We start from the raw sequence: 17957 nt of genomic DNA on the forward strand, positions 1-17957 counted from the left end.
GCCATGATTGGGAATAAAAACAGCTTCCATGAAATGCTAAGTAATTCACAAACAAGGATGGGACGAGGATCACCAATTTGTAAGCAAATTGTCAAACAGTTTTAGAACAACATTTCTCAACGAGCTATTGCAAGGAATTTAGGGATTTTACCATCTACGGTCCGTAAAATCATCAAAAGGTTCAGAGAATCTGGAGAAATCACTGCACGTAAGCGATATTACGGACCGTTGATCCCTCAGGCGGTACTGCATCAAAAACTGACATCTGTGTGTAAATGATATCACCACATGGGCTCAGGAACACTTCATAAAACCATTGTCAGTAACTACAGTTGCTCGCTACATGTGTAAGTGCAAGTTAAAACTATGCTATGCAAAGCCAAACCCATTTATCAACAACACCAAGGAACGCTGCTGGCTTTGCTGGGCCCGAGCTCATCCAAAATGGACTGATGATGCAAAGTGGAAAAGTGTTCTGACCAGTCCACATTTCAAATTATATTTGGAAACTGTGGACGTGATGTCCCCCGGAACAAAGTGGAAAATAACCATCTGGATTGTTTTGGGCGCAAAGTTCAAAAGCCAGCATCTGTGCTGGTATGGGGGTGCATTAGTACCCAAGGCATGGGTAACTTACACATCTGTGAAGGCACCATTAATGCTGAAAGGTCCATACAGGTTTTGGAACAACATATGTTGTCATCCAAGCAACGTTATCATGGACACCCCTGCTTATTTCAGCAAGACAATGACAAGCCACGTGTTACAACAGTGTGGTTTTGTAGTAAAAGAGTGCGGGTACTTTCCTGACCCCCCTGCAGTCCAGAACTGTCTCCCATCGAAAATGTGTGGCGCATTATGAAGCCTAAAACACAACAGCGGAGACCCCAGACTGTTGAACGACTAAAGCTCTACATAAAACAAGAATAGGAAAGAATTCCACTTTCAAAGCTTCAACAATTAGTTTCCTCAGTTCCCAAACGTTTATTGAGTGTTGTTAAAAGAAAAACGGTGATATCTTTTCTCAACTACTTTGGCATGTGTTGCAGCCATGAGATTCTAAGTTAATGATTATTTGCAAAAAAAAATTAAGTTTATGAGTTTGAACATCAAATATCTTGTCTTTGTAGTGCATTCAACTGAATATGGGTTGAAAAGGATTTGCAAAACACAACACTTTTGCTCCAATTTTAAACAAGTTAAACTAAAATATATAAATCTTTTACCATATACACAAAAGACCTGTTCCTCTCAAATATTGTTCAAAAATCTGTCTAAATCTGTGTTAGTGAGCATTTCTTGCCAAACATGCTCAATGGGTGACATGTGTGGTGAGTATATTTACGTCAGCTGGCCAAGGTTAAAAACCTCCTTTCTAGGCAACAGTTTGAGACAGTAATCCATGCCTTATCACATCTCGGCTGGATTACTGTAACTCTTTGTATTTTGGTATTAATAAATCCTCTCTCTCACGTCTGCAGCTGGCCCAAAATGCAGACACAAGAAAAAGAGAGCACATTACTCCTGTTTTAGCCTCCCTCCACTGGCTGCCTGTGTCTTTTAGAGTCCATTTTAAAATGATATTACTCGTTTTTAAATCCTTACATGGTCTTGCCCCACCTTACCTCTGTGAGCTGCTCCACCTTTATGCCCCCACCCGGTCCCTCAGGTCAGCTGATCCTGGAGGTACCCAAATCAAAGTGCAAGCTCAGAGGGGACAGAGCCTTCTCTGTTGCTGGTCCCAAACTCTGGAACAATCTCCCTCTCCATGTGAGACAGGCCCCTTCTTTGGCTATTTTTAAGACCCTTCTTAAAACCCATTTTTATTCACTGGCTTTTCAGCCAGCATGAGACTTGAAAGTGTTTTTAACTGTTTTTAACTTTTTAACTGCTTTTTATCGAACAAATTGTTCTTAGGGTAATTTGTATTTGCTATTTCAATGTGTTTTTTACTTCTATTTTAAATGTTATTTTTTTTAGTCTGTCCTTTGCCTTAATTTCCTTGTGGTGTACAGCCCTTTGTTCTTCAACTGTGGTTGTTTTAAAGGGGTTTATGAATAAAGTTGGTATGGTATGGTATAGTATGCAAGAACTGGGATGTTTTCAGATTCCAGGAATTGTGTACAGATCCTTGCAACATGGGGCCGTGCAGTCATGAGGAGATGGTCTTGGGTGAAAAGCACAATAATGGGTCTCAGGATCTCGTCACAGTATCTCTGCAAAATGCCATCAATAAAATGCTCTTGCGTTCGATGTCCATAACATACGCCTGCCCAGCTATTTCTCTCCAACGTGCCAGACGCCATCGAACGTGAGCATTGGCCCAATAAAGTCAGTTACGACGACGAACTGCAGTCAGGTCGAGACCGTGATGAGGACGACACACATGCAGATGAGCTTCGCTGAGACGGTTTCTCACTGTTTTTTCAGAAATTTTTTGGTTCTTCAAACTATTTGTTGCAGCAGCTGTCCGGGTGGCTAGTTTCAGACAATCATGGAGATGCATATGCTGGATGTGGAGATCCTGGGCTGGTGTGGTTACACGTGGTCTGCGGTATTGAGGCCGGTTGGATGTACTGCAAAAATTTACGGTTGTGAGGCCGGTTGGATGTACTGCCAACATCTCTAAAAAAACAACAACATTGGAGACAGCTTATGGTAGAGATAGGAACATTCAATTTATGAGCAACAGCTCTGGTGGACATTCCTGCAGTCAGCATGGCAACTGCACACTCCCTCAAAACTTGTGACATCTGTGGCATTGTACTGTGTGATAAAACTGCACATTTCAGAGTGGCCTTTTATTGTAGGCAGCCTAAGGCACACCTGTGCATTAATTATGCTGTTTAACCAGCATTTTGAAATGCCACAACTGTGAGGATGGAAGGAAAAAGAAGTGCTCACTAACACAGATTTAGACAGATTTGTGAACAATATTAGAGAGGAATAGGTCTTTTTTGTTATAGTAAAAGTTTTAAATCTTTGATTTCAACTCATGAAAAATGGGAGCAAAAACAAAAGTGTCACATTTATATTTTTGTTCAGTGCATACATATATATATATGCATATACATATATACATACATACATATATATAGAGAGAGAGAGAGAGAGAAAACTTTCAAATATTTAAATATACGCAGGAGCACCTATTCACATGCTATTTGGTATAAACTACAAGTATACAGTAGGCCTAAATGTAAAACTTTTGATTAAAAAATCTTCTCAAACGAACGACTCAGTCAAGGTCTGCAGATCAAGGAGATTAGAAAAGTGTCTTCAAACAGATTTGTCTTTGCCTTGCTTCTCCTGCAGGCATCGTCTGTATTCTTCTATTAAACAAGAAAATCAACACACAGGTGAAAACAAACCTCCTTGCTGGAGGCCAACATTTATTTAAAAAATAAACAAAACCAAAAAAGACAAAGTTAATAGCTGGGCGTGGGACGTGATGAGAGGCATCTTGGCACAGACGCCGGAACATGAATCGAGATGATGGATGCAGATAAAACAGATGCCGTCATATTTGATAAAGGATTTTCCTAAAAGCTGAGCATTAGTTCATTAATCCCAGCGCCACCCAAAACATGGAATCACTGCAACTTTGTATTTTCTACCCTTCCAGTGAGATCTAAGGCATTGCCGTGAAGGTGAATGTTGCCCCTGAAAACAGCAAAGTGAGAAAGAAAAGACTGCTGATGGCGAATGGAAACTAGGAAATTAGTAGCCGAGTGTGCTGCACTTTGAGAACAGTCGTCCAGCTCAGATCCTCCAATTAAAACAACACGCACATCACTTTTCACGCAGCACACGCTAAATGCTGTCACTCCCGGCCCAACGGGAGGTGTAAATATCTGCACTATATTGCATCAGTCAGGACTCATAAATTAATTGCATAGATCGCCAGACCTTGGACGTGATTAACAAACTTTGGACGGAAAATGTAGAAGATTTGGACACAGTACCAGCTGTGAAGCTTACTAAACTGCTTATATTGCCTTTATAGAACGCTCAATGTGTGAGGATGAGGTCCGTTTGTTTCGAGCATGGAAACCTTATTAAAACATACACAGCTGATTGATGTTCATGACGTTTGTAACAGAAACACACGTTAAAGCCTCTCAGGAAGTAAAAAAAAAACAACAATGTCTGTAAACATACAAAAATGTCACTATCACAACACACTATCAAAAATAAAATCACGGTTTCTTTGAAAAATAAGATCAATCTGAAAAGCCTCATGAATGAATAAAATCAAAAAAACATTTAAATAATAAAAAAGCAGAAGCAAATATTGTGTCTCCTGTAGAACACATCAGAGCTTTTGACTTCACGTCCACATTGACTGCAGAGCACTACTGAAACTAAAACATAATTCTGGGGAGAGTCAGTCCTTTTTTTTTTTCCCAAAACAGGACCAGAAAGTAGAAAATGCACCTTGTGATGTGCCGACTGTTCAAATATGAAACCAAGTGAGACGCTACAGTGGAAAAGAGCAGAAACTCCACTGTTTTGTGTTTTTGTTGTGTGTGTGTGTGTGTGTGTGTGTGTGTATGTGTGTGTAGCCATGGTTAGACGTGGAGAGCTGGAATGTTTTAAATCAATCTTGTGGCCAATCAAGCACCATGTTGACGTGATGTTGTTGTGTTGTGTACGCGTGTGATTGTCTGAAGCCTTGTCAAGATTGCTGCATCTTAAAAAGAAACAAGCCCTTTTTGTGTTTGTGTTTCAGATCTGACCATTCTGCCCCATTGCACCCCAAAGAGGACTGTCTTTACCTTTAAAACATTTTTTTATCTATAGTTTTTAAACATTTAGGGCACATAAAGAAATAAACACACACAAAAAATATGTACAACAATATGGAACAGGCAAAAAAACGTTTCCCGTAGAAGAAAACAAAATGAGTCGTGAATGTTTGTGGGTTTTTTTATCCTTCTGTCCATTCAAACCTCAATGTGTCCACCTTTTGCTGGAGTGAAATAGTCTGTGGTGTCCTCTTTCTGTGTAACAGTCCAGATAGAGTGCGGAAAGAGATCTGACACAACGTGACAACACAAACAATGCTTCAGATACACAGCAGAACACAATATTTAATTATGAATGAAAGAACGTCAAACTCACCGTTGTCGTCACTTGTTATGCTGGTAGGAGTAGTTTGTGTGTTCAGTGGGTGTCTCTACGGCAACAGGCGGCTGGATGGCACTTTCCTGACATCGAGACACTACATGAGGGGATTTCTTTTAATGTCTTCACGCAACAAACATGCTCTTACCTCGACGGAGATGTTGGCAGGAGGCACTTGTGTGTAGTGGGGGACATATGTCCCCTGCATAGATGTGTTTGCCGGCATATACTGAAAAATAACAGCAATGATAATTTTAGAAGACAAGTATACAGAAATGTTTTGTTTTTTTCGCTGGAAACTGCCAACTAACAATTTAAATTAAAGCTGCGAGCCTGCATTGTACGGGCCCTTTCCCCCATTGCACCACAGGGTTCACGTGAGTCGCACAGCACGCATGACGCTTGCGGTCAGGTCCTTCCCGATGCCCTGACCCATCACCAAAAATTTCAGGACCCCCAAAATATAAATTTTTTCTACATACCTGACGCACCTGCTAAATAAATTGAATGTTAAAGTACCAATGATTGTCACACACACACTAGGTGTGGTGGAATTATTCTCTGCATTTAACCCATCACCCTTGATCACCCCCTGGGAGGTGAGGGGAGCAGTGGGCAGCAGCGGAGGCCGCGCCCAGGAATAACTTTTGGTGATTTAACCCCCAATTCTAACCCTTGATGCTGAGTGCCAAGCAGGGAGGTAATGGGTCCCATTTTTATAGTCTTTGGTATGACTCGACCAGGGTTTGAACTCACAACCTACCGATCCCAGGATGGACACTCTAACCACTGTATGGGGACTTGTCCTGCATGATAAGGGCCTCAAAAAGGCGTCAATATTAATAGGGCCCTTGCGGTGCTCTGTATTGCCCCTGAGGGGCTTGCTCCACTGCTCAGGCCCTAATAAGATACATTAAAGTACAATAAAATAAAATGAAATAAAGCCATTTCCGACTGTCATCATCATTTGCAGCAATTAGGGTCAAGACCTGGATTTGTGAAATTGAGTTATTAACGTTTTGTATTTTGTGGCAAACCTGTTACATCTTCGAGGGCGCATGGCTTCGATTGTTGTGTTCTTCAGCAACGCAGGAAGCAAGCAGGAGTAGCGTGGAGGTAAGATTAAGTATTTTTAATATAATTAAAGCAGCATCAACAAAATACAAACTGAGGACGCTAACAAGCGTGGAGCAAAACCAAAATGTCACCAAAGTGAAAACACGAGGAATGCTAGTCTATACAAACTTACTATTGCAAGGAGAAGAAACAGGAGAACGTAAATGTTGCCTTCAGCAAACATTGACCCAGCAACTATTGCTGGGTGACAGCACACTATAAAGGGAGGTGATGAACCAAAACACCTGGTGGGAACACTAATTGCAAAACTAAGACAGGTGAGGAGAATTAGTGCCCATGGAAACCGAAAGTAAACAGGGAAAGAGGGTGCACCCAGGAAACAGACTAACACAGAAAAACTACCAAACATAAATCATGCCATGACCGGGGTAACGGGTTATGACAAAACCAACAGATCAAAGTTTGGCACTATGCCACACCCACTTCCTGTCATTTGCAAAACATTTTTTGCAATTCATCCTCCCCCATGACTTTAATATTTGTCCTGATCAGCTAAAGTGCAGTAATGTGAGTTGAATCGGTGATGGCATGGGGCAGTTTTGGCTCCACACACTACGAGTAGGTAGGGACAGGTACTGGCCCATCGGTCACTTCAGGGTGGTATCATCATCATTTCAACCAAATAAGATCAAGATCTGTATTTGTTGAGTCGAGTTTTATGGCGAATCACAGGAGCAATGTTTGGCGCCAAGCCATTCCCACATCTAATGGCGTTCGTTAAAGTACGACCACTGTTTTTTGCCGCAAAATGTAAGACGAAAACCGTGATGGCCGACTTGTGTTCCTGAGACATTTATGTGTGTCTTCTCATGATAGACGTCTCCTGTGATTATCGTGTCGACACATGAAACTCGTAGGAGGGGGTAATATTTTCTCATTTTAAAGGAGGCATTAGAGAGCCAATTGTGAAATGTCATTTTGGGAACCCTTAAATATAAAATGGTTTGCCATATCTGACGCGGTTGCAAATTATGGGGACATTTCAAGCGTCTTTTCCTGTCATTCTCGCCATTTCTGTGTCCTAAATGTGTCATGATCCGTACCCGGGTCATGGCGTGATTTATGTTTAGTAGTTTCCTATGTTTTAGTCTGTTTCCTGGGTGCACTTTCTTTCCTTCTGTTTACTGTTGGTTTCCATGGGCACTGATTCTCCTGCTAGTTTAGCAATTAGTGTTCCCAACATGTGTTTTGGTTGATCACTCCCCTTTATAGTTTTTCTGTCACCCAGCACGAGTGGCTGGGTCAATGCTCACTATTGGCAACATTTACGTTACTTCTGGTTTTTCAACTCGCTCCAGTGATTTTTCCGCCCTACAGATTTTCCTCGCTGTTCCCACTTGGTGACATTTAGTTTTTTTGGCTCCACGCTTATTTAGCGTCCTCAGTTTTTGTATTTTTGTTCTGCTGTAATAATTGAAGGGCTTAACCCTACCTGCTCGCTCCTCCTGCTTGTTTTCTGCATTGGAGGGAACACGGCCATCGCAGCCATGCGCTCGCAACGTAACAAAATGGCTGTCAAAGTGTACCAACTTGTCGGAATACGTCTTCCTTCTTCTACTATCCAGGTGAGAGGTATGATTTATGATCTACAATAAAGTTCCAAGGAGCAAGGAAGCAAGAAAACACCTCACCAGTCGATCATAGTTTGTCTCCATTAGTACTTATAATAACAATATCAGTAATACTTGGTTAATATTAAAGTCACAAAATGTAAATGGTGTAATGTAGGCGCTTTTTGAATGGTTATTATTTGGGCTTAATGGGCGTAATAGAGGACCTCCCATTGGTTCCGTTGTAAGCAGACTTTTATTTGCGTTTATTTACGAGTAAGAATGCATAAAAAAAAACATCTGTTGTCATGTCTTTTATGACTGTGAGCGATTGGGAAAATTCCCCAAAAAGTGCAGTTTCCCTTTAAGACCATTATGTTTGAATAACAACTTAAAATAAAAATGTGTGAATTTACATGCACACACTTTTATCTGCTTGCACATCAGCAACGAGGTTGCATACGGATAATATTCCATGAAAAAAAACAACACATCACAAAATCCATCTATTTCTATGATTGCTTCATATTAAGGCAGAACCCTCCTGATAATGAACCCAGGTGTGCAAGCTAGTTCTGTAAAATTGTGCAGATTACTGACCGTGCCACTGCTGCCTATGGACAGGTGGCTGAGCTGCTGTGCCAGGGGCCCCATCATCGACGTGGGCTGGATGGACATGGTGTGCTCCATCCCTGGCGTCAAGACTGCTCCCTATTGGAATCCATTCACATGAATGAAACGCAAAGAAAAAGTACACGAAGGTAAAAGATATGTGATACTCACAGTGGGCGGCATGATGTATGACTGGTGGTGCAGCCAGGATGGGTTGTGTATCTGGCATGACACAAAACAAGATCATGCTATATCTACAAAAGAGATCTGGTAAGACGTGAGAGTGACCCGCACCTGGTAGGTGGACACAGGCGAGTGCATGTAAGGAGAGAGCGAGGTGGGCCCCAGCATGCGGTTAGGAGCCATGCTGTAAGGAGAGGAGTAGAACCTACACACATGATAGTTCTTAGTCATCCGTTCTCTTTGGAGTGTGTGTGTTGGTGCTACTGACCCATTCTGTAAGGCTGTGGTGGGGTCGTACGTGAGGGTCATTCCTCCCTGCAGAGAAAATGACTAAGTGTCCATGCAAGACTCACACACGCGACGTCAAAAGAAACGAAACTCACAGTCTCGCCATCTCTGGTCCAGCTTCGGCCATTTTGAAGATATTTTCCTTGACTCTGGCGCTTCTTCTGGCCTCCGTCAGCAAACTTACATAACAAAGGCTCTGGTGGCACTAGAACAGAGAATTACAAGTATGTACAAAATAAACATACATTGTGAAAGTCCAGACTGCAGTTTTAACAAAGGATTTTAATTGACTGGAAATTTGGGCCCGTGTGAGAATTTCATCTTTTTTTCCAGAAATATTTGTAAACAGGAATTGTCTTGTCCGCTTTGTATTGCAACATTATTTCCATAAGTGGGACGTTTGTTCCGTGTTCCGTGTTGTTGGACCCCAGGATGCAGACACGACCAGCAATGTGCAGGTAAAATGTATTTAATGACAAAAACAGTGCAGCAGAGAAGTGCACAAAAAGGCAAAAAAGTTACAGGAAGCACTTATATAAATACAGACCATTTAGTTGGTTGTGTTGGTATAGTTCTTCTTGTCTTAAAATTTTGTCAAGCATTTGCTTTAGTGCCTTTGTATTAATGTTCATGTCACTCTACGACCTTTTGTGGTTACGAATGCACTCACAATATTTAAAACTGCACAAAATGTACATCTAGGGATGTGTGCGGCGGAAAAATACATAGGCGGAGTAATACACAGTTCTTTTCAGGTATTTTTTTATTTTTAGCTTTAACCTCTATTAGATCTTCAGGTAGACTCTTCTGGTGGCAGCGTGTTAAAGAAAAGTAAAGTTAAAGGGGAACATTATCACAATTTCAAAAGGGTTAAAAACAATAAAAATCAGTCCCCAGTGGCTTGTTTTATTTTTCGAAGTTTTTTTCAAAATTTTACACCTCCCGGAATATCCCTAAAAAAAGCTTTAAAGTTCTTGATTTTCGCTATTTGCGATGCGACTGTCCATTTCCCTGTGACGTCATACAGGGCTGCCAGTACAAACAACATGGCGGTTACCACAGCAAGATATAGCGACATTAGCACGGATTCAGACTCGGATTTCAGCGGCTTAAGCGATTCAACAGATCACGCATGTATTGAAACAGATGGTCGGAGTTTGGAGGCAGATAGCGAAAACGAAGTTGAAGAAGAAATTGAAGCTATTGAGCGAATAGCTATTGACGCTATTCGGCCATAGCATGGGTGTACTTAATGAAGTGGCCCATAGCATGGCTGCCTTATTAGCATCGCCGGTAAAATGTGCAGACCAAACGATCAGGACTTTCGCATCTTGTGACACTGGAGCAACTTAAATCCGTCGATTGGTATGTGTTTTTTTCGCATTAAATGTGGGTATCTAGTTTCAAATGTACATACAGCTAGCGTAAATAGCATGTTAGCATCGATTAGCTGGCAGTCATGCCGTGACCAAATATGTCTGATTAGCACATAAGTCAACAACATCAACAAAACTCACCTTTGTGATTTCGTTGACTTAATCGTTGCACATGCATCTGCAGGTTATCCATACATCTCTGTGCCATGTCTGTCTTAGAATCGCCGGTAAAATGTGCAGACACTCTGGCAAATTCAATGGGGGTCTGGCGGCAAATTTCTTGCCAGTGGTGCAACTTGAATCCCTCCCTGTTAGTGTTGTTACACCCTCCGACAACACACCGACGAGGCATGATGTCTCCAAGTTTCCAAAAATTAGTCGAAAAAACGGAAAATAACAGAGCTGAGACCCGGTGTTTGCAATGTGTTGAAAATGAAAATGGCGGGTGTATTACCTCGGTGACGTCACGTTCTGACGTCATCGCTAAAGGATCGATAAACAGAAAGGCGTTTAATTTGCCAAAATTCACCCATTTAGAGTTCGGAAATCAGTTAAAAAAAATACATGGTCTTTTTTCTGCAACATCAAGGTATATATTGACACTTGCATAGGTTTGCTGATAATGTTCCCCTTTAAGTGAAATGAGTAAGACACACAGTGGAGAAATCAACATTGGTTGCATTTCAAGCCCATTACATGCCGCGACCATCATCAAGGATAAAGATAGTATCTTTAAACATGTGGAAAGATCTTCTACTATTTTATGTACATTGTTAATTAAGCAGTGTAGTGGTCTCATTATTGACCCTTCCTCCAACAAATAGGTGTGTCTCTACTCAATTGAAAAGACATCAGCATTAAAGTATAGGTTTTGTATTACCATTTTGTTCCATTCCTGTATTTAATACTTTTGTTACTGTTTCTAATGTCATTCATATGTTCTGCGTACAGCTTGAGTAACTTAAGTCTTAACTCACTGTAGGTAGAATTCAGATATAAGTTCCGACTCACACTCAGAACTTACAGTATATTTTACATCAAGGCCTGGGAACGGAACTTGTTGTTAACCCTCAGAAAACAAGATCACTGACGTGGACAGACTAAAACTAAACAACAAGCACTCACCTGACACTCCAGGTGGAGTCTTAATATATTTTCCATTAAAATGTTGGATGATGGCCTCACATTTCTCTGTAGACTCCATCCTAAAAGAAAAAAAAGATTAGTGTTGCTTGTTTTTCTCAGTGTTTGGCACACACATGGTGAGCGGGTTATTTTAAGATTGGAAGTGATTGAATATCCAGAGATCGTACCTGGCAAAACCCACGCCTCGACTGCTTCCATTAGCGTCCCGCAGGATGCGTGTAGAAATGGCCTGACTGAAAGGCTTTAGCATGTTTTCCAGCTCCTGCTCGTCCATGGAAAGCGGCAGGTTGGAAATGTACAAATTGGTGGGATCCTGCTCCTGTTGCTGGAAGTAAATTAGTGTCACGATCACATTTCACATCTCCAAGGCTTCGATTGAAAAGGAATGTGGATCTCTTAGATGGTGTACGGCGTTACAGAGAAGAGAACACGAGAATACAAATGGCCATCTGTTGTACTGTAACACCCAACCATTTGTGCAGGACAGTAAAGTTGACATATACTCATCATAGACATGAATTCGTAATTGGCTTTCCAGAATGCCTTTCAACACTCTTTTAAACAGTTGTTGAAGTTATGCGTAATTGTAGGCGTTAGTTGTTGTGTAGCACCTTTCCCTGTAGTAGTAGTTGTTCTGTCATCTACCTGTTGTGTTAAGTTTGCTGAGTGATGCTGACAGTTTATATCAGGGGTCCTTAACAAGGAACCTGCAAACTGATAAAGGGATGCATCGTATAAGAAGTGTACATACTATGACCCTCCATGACAGTGTTGGACTGGGATTTATTATTTTCATATTTTGGTGTTATTTTTGTTAAAGCAAGCGCTCTTATTTCTAGTTTCCATTGTCTGCGTGCTTCACTGAGTGCCGGCTCCAATACCTGTCTATGGTTGCCAATCAGAGAGCTTCTTTAAATGCCAGCCATATGTACAAAGGACAGGGCTGGATCATTGCATCGCATTGTGCATTGTGCCTGCTCAACCTGCTTTGCTTTTTTTTTGATACCTCTACAAGTGTAGTGTTTTGTTCACTCCCTATCTGCAATAGTTTTCTTTTGGTCATTAAAATACATTTACCTGCATCTTGGGGTCACACTGCAAGCAACTCAGTCAGTTCTTAAAGTTCAATTAGGAATACAATTATCTTTTATAATAAAGTGGTTGTATACGCAGCTTGTTAACCTGAGGTGGAGAGTAGGCTTATGTTTTATCTGCTTGTGTTTTTTGTTTTGTTTTGCAGAACAATCATTTTTTTCAGATCCAAACACCTAAACCAGTAATTCTCAAACTGAATCACTTGATTAAAGTACATGTTTTATTTTCCTATAGTAAAATACATTGTTACTGCTCAAACTGTGTGTAATGTTACAGTGGCAAACATGTTCAACTAAATTGGCCCTATTGTGTGAATGTGAGTGTGAATGTTGTCCATCTATCTGTGTTGGCCCTGCAATGAGGTGGCGACATGTCAAGGGTGTACCCCGCCTTCCACCCGATTGTAGCTGAGAAAGGCTCCAGCGTCCCCCGCGACACCAAAGGGAATAAGCGGTAGTAAATGGATGGATGGAAGGATACTCATATAAATAAAACCTCTGTCTTGCTTTGAATGAATAGTTGGGCCTACCATGCTACAGTATTTTAATTATGGTCATTATCTTTTATCATTATATACCTCTCCTGCCTTGTTGTGTTAAAAGCAATAGTCGACGTGTTTTATGCATCACACTAGATAGCATTATGTGCCTGATTGCATACAGGTACCTGTGTGTATAATGCGTTTTGTGCATGTGCGTGTCAAGTCTGATCTCTGTGAGAAAGAAGCTTTTGCCTCGCATGCTCTTTCTTACTCATGGTTATGGCATTACCAAACGGTGCAGGACTGGCCTCTTTTTAAAGGATGAGGGCAAATGATCCAGGTAATGTGATATCATAGCATAATTACTTCCCAGTGACTCTCCCTCCACGGATGATCAAAAATCCTTTTGTGCTCTCACTTAGTGGAAAATCACAGTGACAATATCTCAAATTATCTGAAGAGGGTGGAAACTATTAGTAGTAGTTTTCTTACCAAGTGGACTTTATGCTGCTGCTTCTGTGGTAAATCAGAAATGGAACCTTGCTGTTTCTTTCACGTGATAGTCATGACCTTCAGCACAGGCACTAACTAGCACAAGGTCTTGCATCAATAACACAATGATACAGTTAGTCAAAATGTAAACTCTAGATCAGGGGTCGGCAACCCGCGGCTCCGGAGTCGCATGCGGTTCTTTGACCACTCAGATGTGGCTCAGCCGCATACTTGCCGACCGCCCGAAGAAGTCCGGTAGATTTCCAATTTTAATGTTTCTATCAGAAATCTCCCAGGTAAACATTTTGCGATTTTCACCCAAGGCATCAACTTTGACAGCGTGCCTTGATGACAATGCCTCTAAAACCCTTTCTGCATGTCATCGCGCCAGGATTTTCACCATGCTATCTGCGTGCTGGACGTCTGGTCACATTTTGGATGCGACCTCTATCTAAACGCATACGCAACTGCAAGGCATACTTGTTCAACAGCAATACAGGTCACACTGAGGGTTGTGATATAAACAACTTTAACACTGTTACTAATATGCGCCACACTGTGAACCCACACCAAACAAGAATGACAAAACATTTTAGGAGAACATCCTCACTATAACACAACATAAACACGACAGAAAAAATACCCAGGATCCCATGTATCCTGACTCTTCTGGGCTACATTATACACACAGCTAGCACCAACCCAACCCCGCCCACCTCAACCGACGCACGGAGGGTTGGTGGTAGCTGGGTGTATAATGGAGCCCGGAAGAGTCAGGATACATGGGATTCAGGGTATTTGTTCTGTCGTGTTTACGTTGTGTTATAGTGCGGATGTTCTCCTGAAATGAAAATATATCAATCAATCAATCAATAAATCAATCAAATGTGTTTGGCATTCTTGTTTGGTGTGGGTTCACAGTGTGGCGCATATTAGTAAGAGTGCAAAAGTTGTCTAAACGGCCACCCTTAGTGTAACCTGTATTGCTGTTGAATAAGGATGCCTTGCAGTCTCTTGTCTGCAATAGCCTCGTCAAACAAGTCTTAGGGTTGGCAAGCTATTTGTACAAGCTCTAGAGGGCGGTAGTGACATCATTGTAAGCCCTTATTTTTGTACATTGGGTGAACACCAGCGTACATTCGAGAGAATAATTACCCTGAAATTCGGGAGTCTCCCGGGAAAATTCAGACGGTTGGCAGGTGTGACGCTATCAAGCGGCAATCATATAGAACTCGCGGGCCGCACTGACATTACATTTTCATATTAAGGTGCGAGCCGCGTGTCTGAGACCCCTGGTTAATACATAGCACAAAGCAAAAAAAACCTCTGTATGCAGTATTATTTCATTATAAAGTTCAAAAGAGTTATGTGGCTCCCATTGTTTTCTTAACTTTGTGAAATGGGTCAAAATGGCTCTTTGAGTGGTAAAGGTTGCCGACCCATGCTCTAGATGATAAGAAAAGTAACCACCAAGTAGGGCTGGGCGATATTGGCTTTTTTTAATACCGCAATATTTTTAGGCCATATCGCGATTTTCGATATATTTTACGATATTTTGCCTTAGCCTTGATTGAACACTTGATGCATATAATCACAGCAGTATGATGATTCTATGTGTCTACATTAAAACTATCTTGTTCATACTGCACTAATATATGCTACTTTTAAACTTTCATGCAGAAAAGGAAATCACAACTAAGTCAATTTACCAAAACTGTATTTATTAAAGTTATTAGCAGGTGACTTTTCAAATGATGCTACATATTAGCAGTAATGCTACTTTTGGTAGCAACGCTTGAGCCCCACACATGACAAATTAAAGTTGTCTATTCGACATCTTCCCGCTTGAAGCCGAACCACCGCCTGCTGTTTTTCTTGGAAATTAATTCTTCCTTCATTTGTTACGAGATTCGCACGTTCTTTCTCCGCAACAACCCGCTAGCATCACAGCTAACGTAAGCCACGCCGCTACCTCTCCGCTGGGCGAGGGCGTATACGTATGTGACATGCTTATGAAGTGACAGTAAGTGACGTATGAATGTGCACCTGCTTGTCTGTGAGGAGACACAGGAAAGAGCGAGGAGAGTGTAATGCCCGCAGCTGCGTGAGAACGTCTACTCGAATATTACGATAAAGTCATTTTCTATATCGCACAGAGACAAACCCGCGATATATAATGTATATCAATATGTCGCCCAACCCTACCACCAAGTTTACCATCAAGGCATGAGGACCCTCCTACAATGGCGTTTTCACCCGTGTAACCACAGTGAATATTCATTATTTCAGGCTGTAAAAAAAAACTTGTAAATGCAGAGGGAATGAATTTCCATCCCATTAGTGATGCACGCGTGACGGATGCGACCTGCAGTGAAGGTGATCTCCCACACACCCCTCCGCACTCTGCCCTTACTTCCTCCTCATCATCTCCTCCCCTTGCAAATAGGCAGACATGCACAAAGCCTGTGACAGAGATTGACGGGAGAGTCACTGCTGATTCTTTTAAGCGCCAATGAGTCAGAGAGTCATCTGACGCAAACATAGGCCTGCTTGTAAACTCACCGTGAAGGGGTGGGTGAAAATCAAGTTGTTTTGTGAGCGGGAAGCCGTATGAATGTCAGTGATCCAGCTTAACGGCAGATCAGCTTTCCCAGAGTGTGAGACTGATTTATAATCTAGTGGAGGGAAAGCCGGTGGACTTTGGGTGATTGTCTAGTATTCTGTGTGTGCTGACAGGGTGGGTGGCTGGGCACTAGGCCCTGCTGACTGGGGAGCTGCTCAGACACTGAGTCAGATGCCACCAGGGAGAACAGGCAGCTCTTTTGTACGGGGAAACGCTCCCCTAGCGCTGCCGCCACTATGAAGCATGACACACACACATGCACAATGCACATCATACACACTTGTACCTGTGTGCATTTATAGAGTGCTGGTTGTGCTCTTACGTATTCTACAGTGCATTAGAACCTATAAATACACTCAAGCCAACACCCAAGCAGCACATCTATTCAAACAAACACACATTCATGAGTAGCACCTTAATTGGCATATTTTGTGCAGTGTGCCTTGTATGACAGAGGACAACAGTGAAGCGCCTGATGCAGCTCGAAAAAATATACACTATGGGCCTGATCTGCAAAGACCCAAATATCATTCGCTAAATGGCGTTTGCAAACTTTAAAAGTGGGTGCACTATTAGTGGGCGTGCTGCAGGTGATTTACTAAGACTGTGTGTATAATTGACAATAAGTGCAAAAGCATTGCAGACTGCACTTTTTAGATGAAGTTTTGGCGTGTACTATGAAGACACTCATTTCCACCTTCATGACTAATGCTCCAATGGTCCAACCTGTGCTGTTTTGTTATGTCGTAAAATATGTAGGACACACCACCTTTTTTGGGTGCTATATACTGTAGAAGTGTGAAAAGAAACTATCTTAAGCAAGCCAAAAGAGCGGTTTGGGAGGCACCAGTGTCATGATGGTGCGTCTGAAATGATCTAGAAATGTATGTAAGAATGCAAGAAAACGTATGAGTTTTTTTCATGTAGATGATTTGTCAATAACGTACCTCCTATATGAGAAAAAAAAAGCAAAACAAAAAAAACACCATCAGACATTAAAACAAATCATTTGAATTGGTTTTAATCAGTCCTTAAGTCATCAAGCGACTGCAGGACCATTCTAATGTTGATGAATCACATCGCAAGTTTTAAATGATTATACTTGGATCTCCTCCTCTCAGTATTGTGGATGTTCTAATAATCAGCATATATTCTGCATATGCATGATGACAAATAACCTAAATCATGGGTGTCAAACTTTGGCCCGCCGTGTAATTTAATTTGGCCCTTAAGGCAATATCAAATTTACATTAGAGCTGGCCCGCCGGTATTATACAGCAGTGGTGTCGCTGTAACACCGCATTCACCACTAATACTCTTACTTGCCAACCCACCCGATTTTCCCAGAAGACTCCCGAATTTCAGTGCCCCTCTCGAAAATCTCCCGGGGGCAACCATTCTCCCGATTTCCACCCGGACAACAATATTGAGGACCCTGCCTTTATCGTACTCTATAACCTGTCGTCATGTCCTCTTTTCCTCCCTACAAACAGCGTGCCAGCCCAGTCACATAATATATGCGGCTTTTACGCACAGAATTGAATGCAAGCATACTTGGTCAACACCCATACTGAAGGTGGCCGTGTAAACAACTTTAACACTGTTACAAATATGTGCCACACTGTGAACCCACACCAAACAAGAATGACAAACACATTTCGGGAGAACATTCGCAACATAAACACAACCGAACAAATACCCAAAACTCCTTGGAGCACTAACTCTTCCGGGACGCTACACAATACACCACTCCCCCCCCCCCCACCGCCCCCCCACCACCATTTTTTTAATTTTCATTTTATTTAATATGCAATTGATATTCTTTTGTTTGTTTTTTGAAAGTTGAT

At 41.7% G+C, this 17957-nt stretch overlaps 1 protein-coding gene across 3 annotated transcripts in view; it reads right to left on the reverse strand.

Moving 5' to 3' along the window:
- Positions 1–3360: 3360 nt before the first annotated feature.
- The window catches only part of rbms2b (RNA binding motif, single stranded interacting protein 2b), a 54727-nt gene continuing 40130 nt past the window's right edge, over positions 3361–17957 (reverse strand). Inside the window, exons 5-14 of one of the 3 annotated variants that reach the window (XM_061903333.1) lie at positions 11587–11738; positions 11399–11478; positions 8993–9102; positions 8878–8924; positions 8721–8814; positions 8598–8648; positions 8415–8525; positions 5276–5356; positions 5125–5210; positions 3361–5038 (exon numbers count right to left, since the gene is read on the reverse strand). In XM_061903333.1, the coding sequence (XP_061759317.1) occupies positions 5133–5210; positions 5276–5356; positions 8415–8525; positions 8598–8648; positions 8721–8814; positions 8878–8924; positions 8993–9102; positions 11399–11478; positions 11587–11738 (804 nt within the window). In that variant the 3' untranslated portion in view covers positions 3361–5038; positions 5125–5132. Of the gene's footprint in view, positions 5039–5124; positions 5211–5275; positions 5357–8414; positions 8526–8597; positions 8649–8720; positions 8815–8877; positions 8925–8992; positions 9103–11398; positions 11479–11586; positions 11745–17957 lie in introns of all 3 variants that reach the window. The other 2 variants (XM_061903334.1, XM_061903332.1) reach the window with 2 other exon arrangements.

The sequence above is a fragment of the Nerophis ophidion genome, linkage group LG06, assembly GCF_033978795.1.
Source record: "Nerophis ophidion isolate RoL-2023_Sa linkage group LG06, RoL_Noph_v1.0, whole genome shotgun sequence".
NCBI lineage: Eukaryota > Metazoa > Chordata > Actinopteri > Syngnathiformes > Syngnathidae > Nerophis > Nerophis ophidion.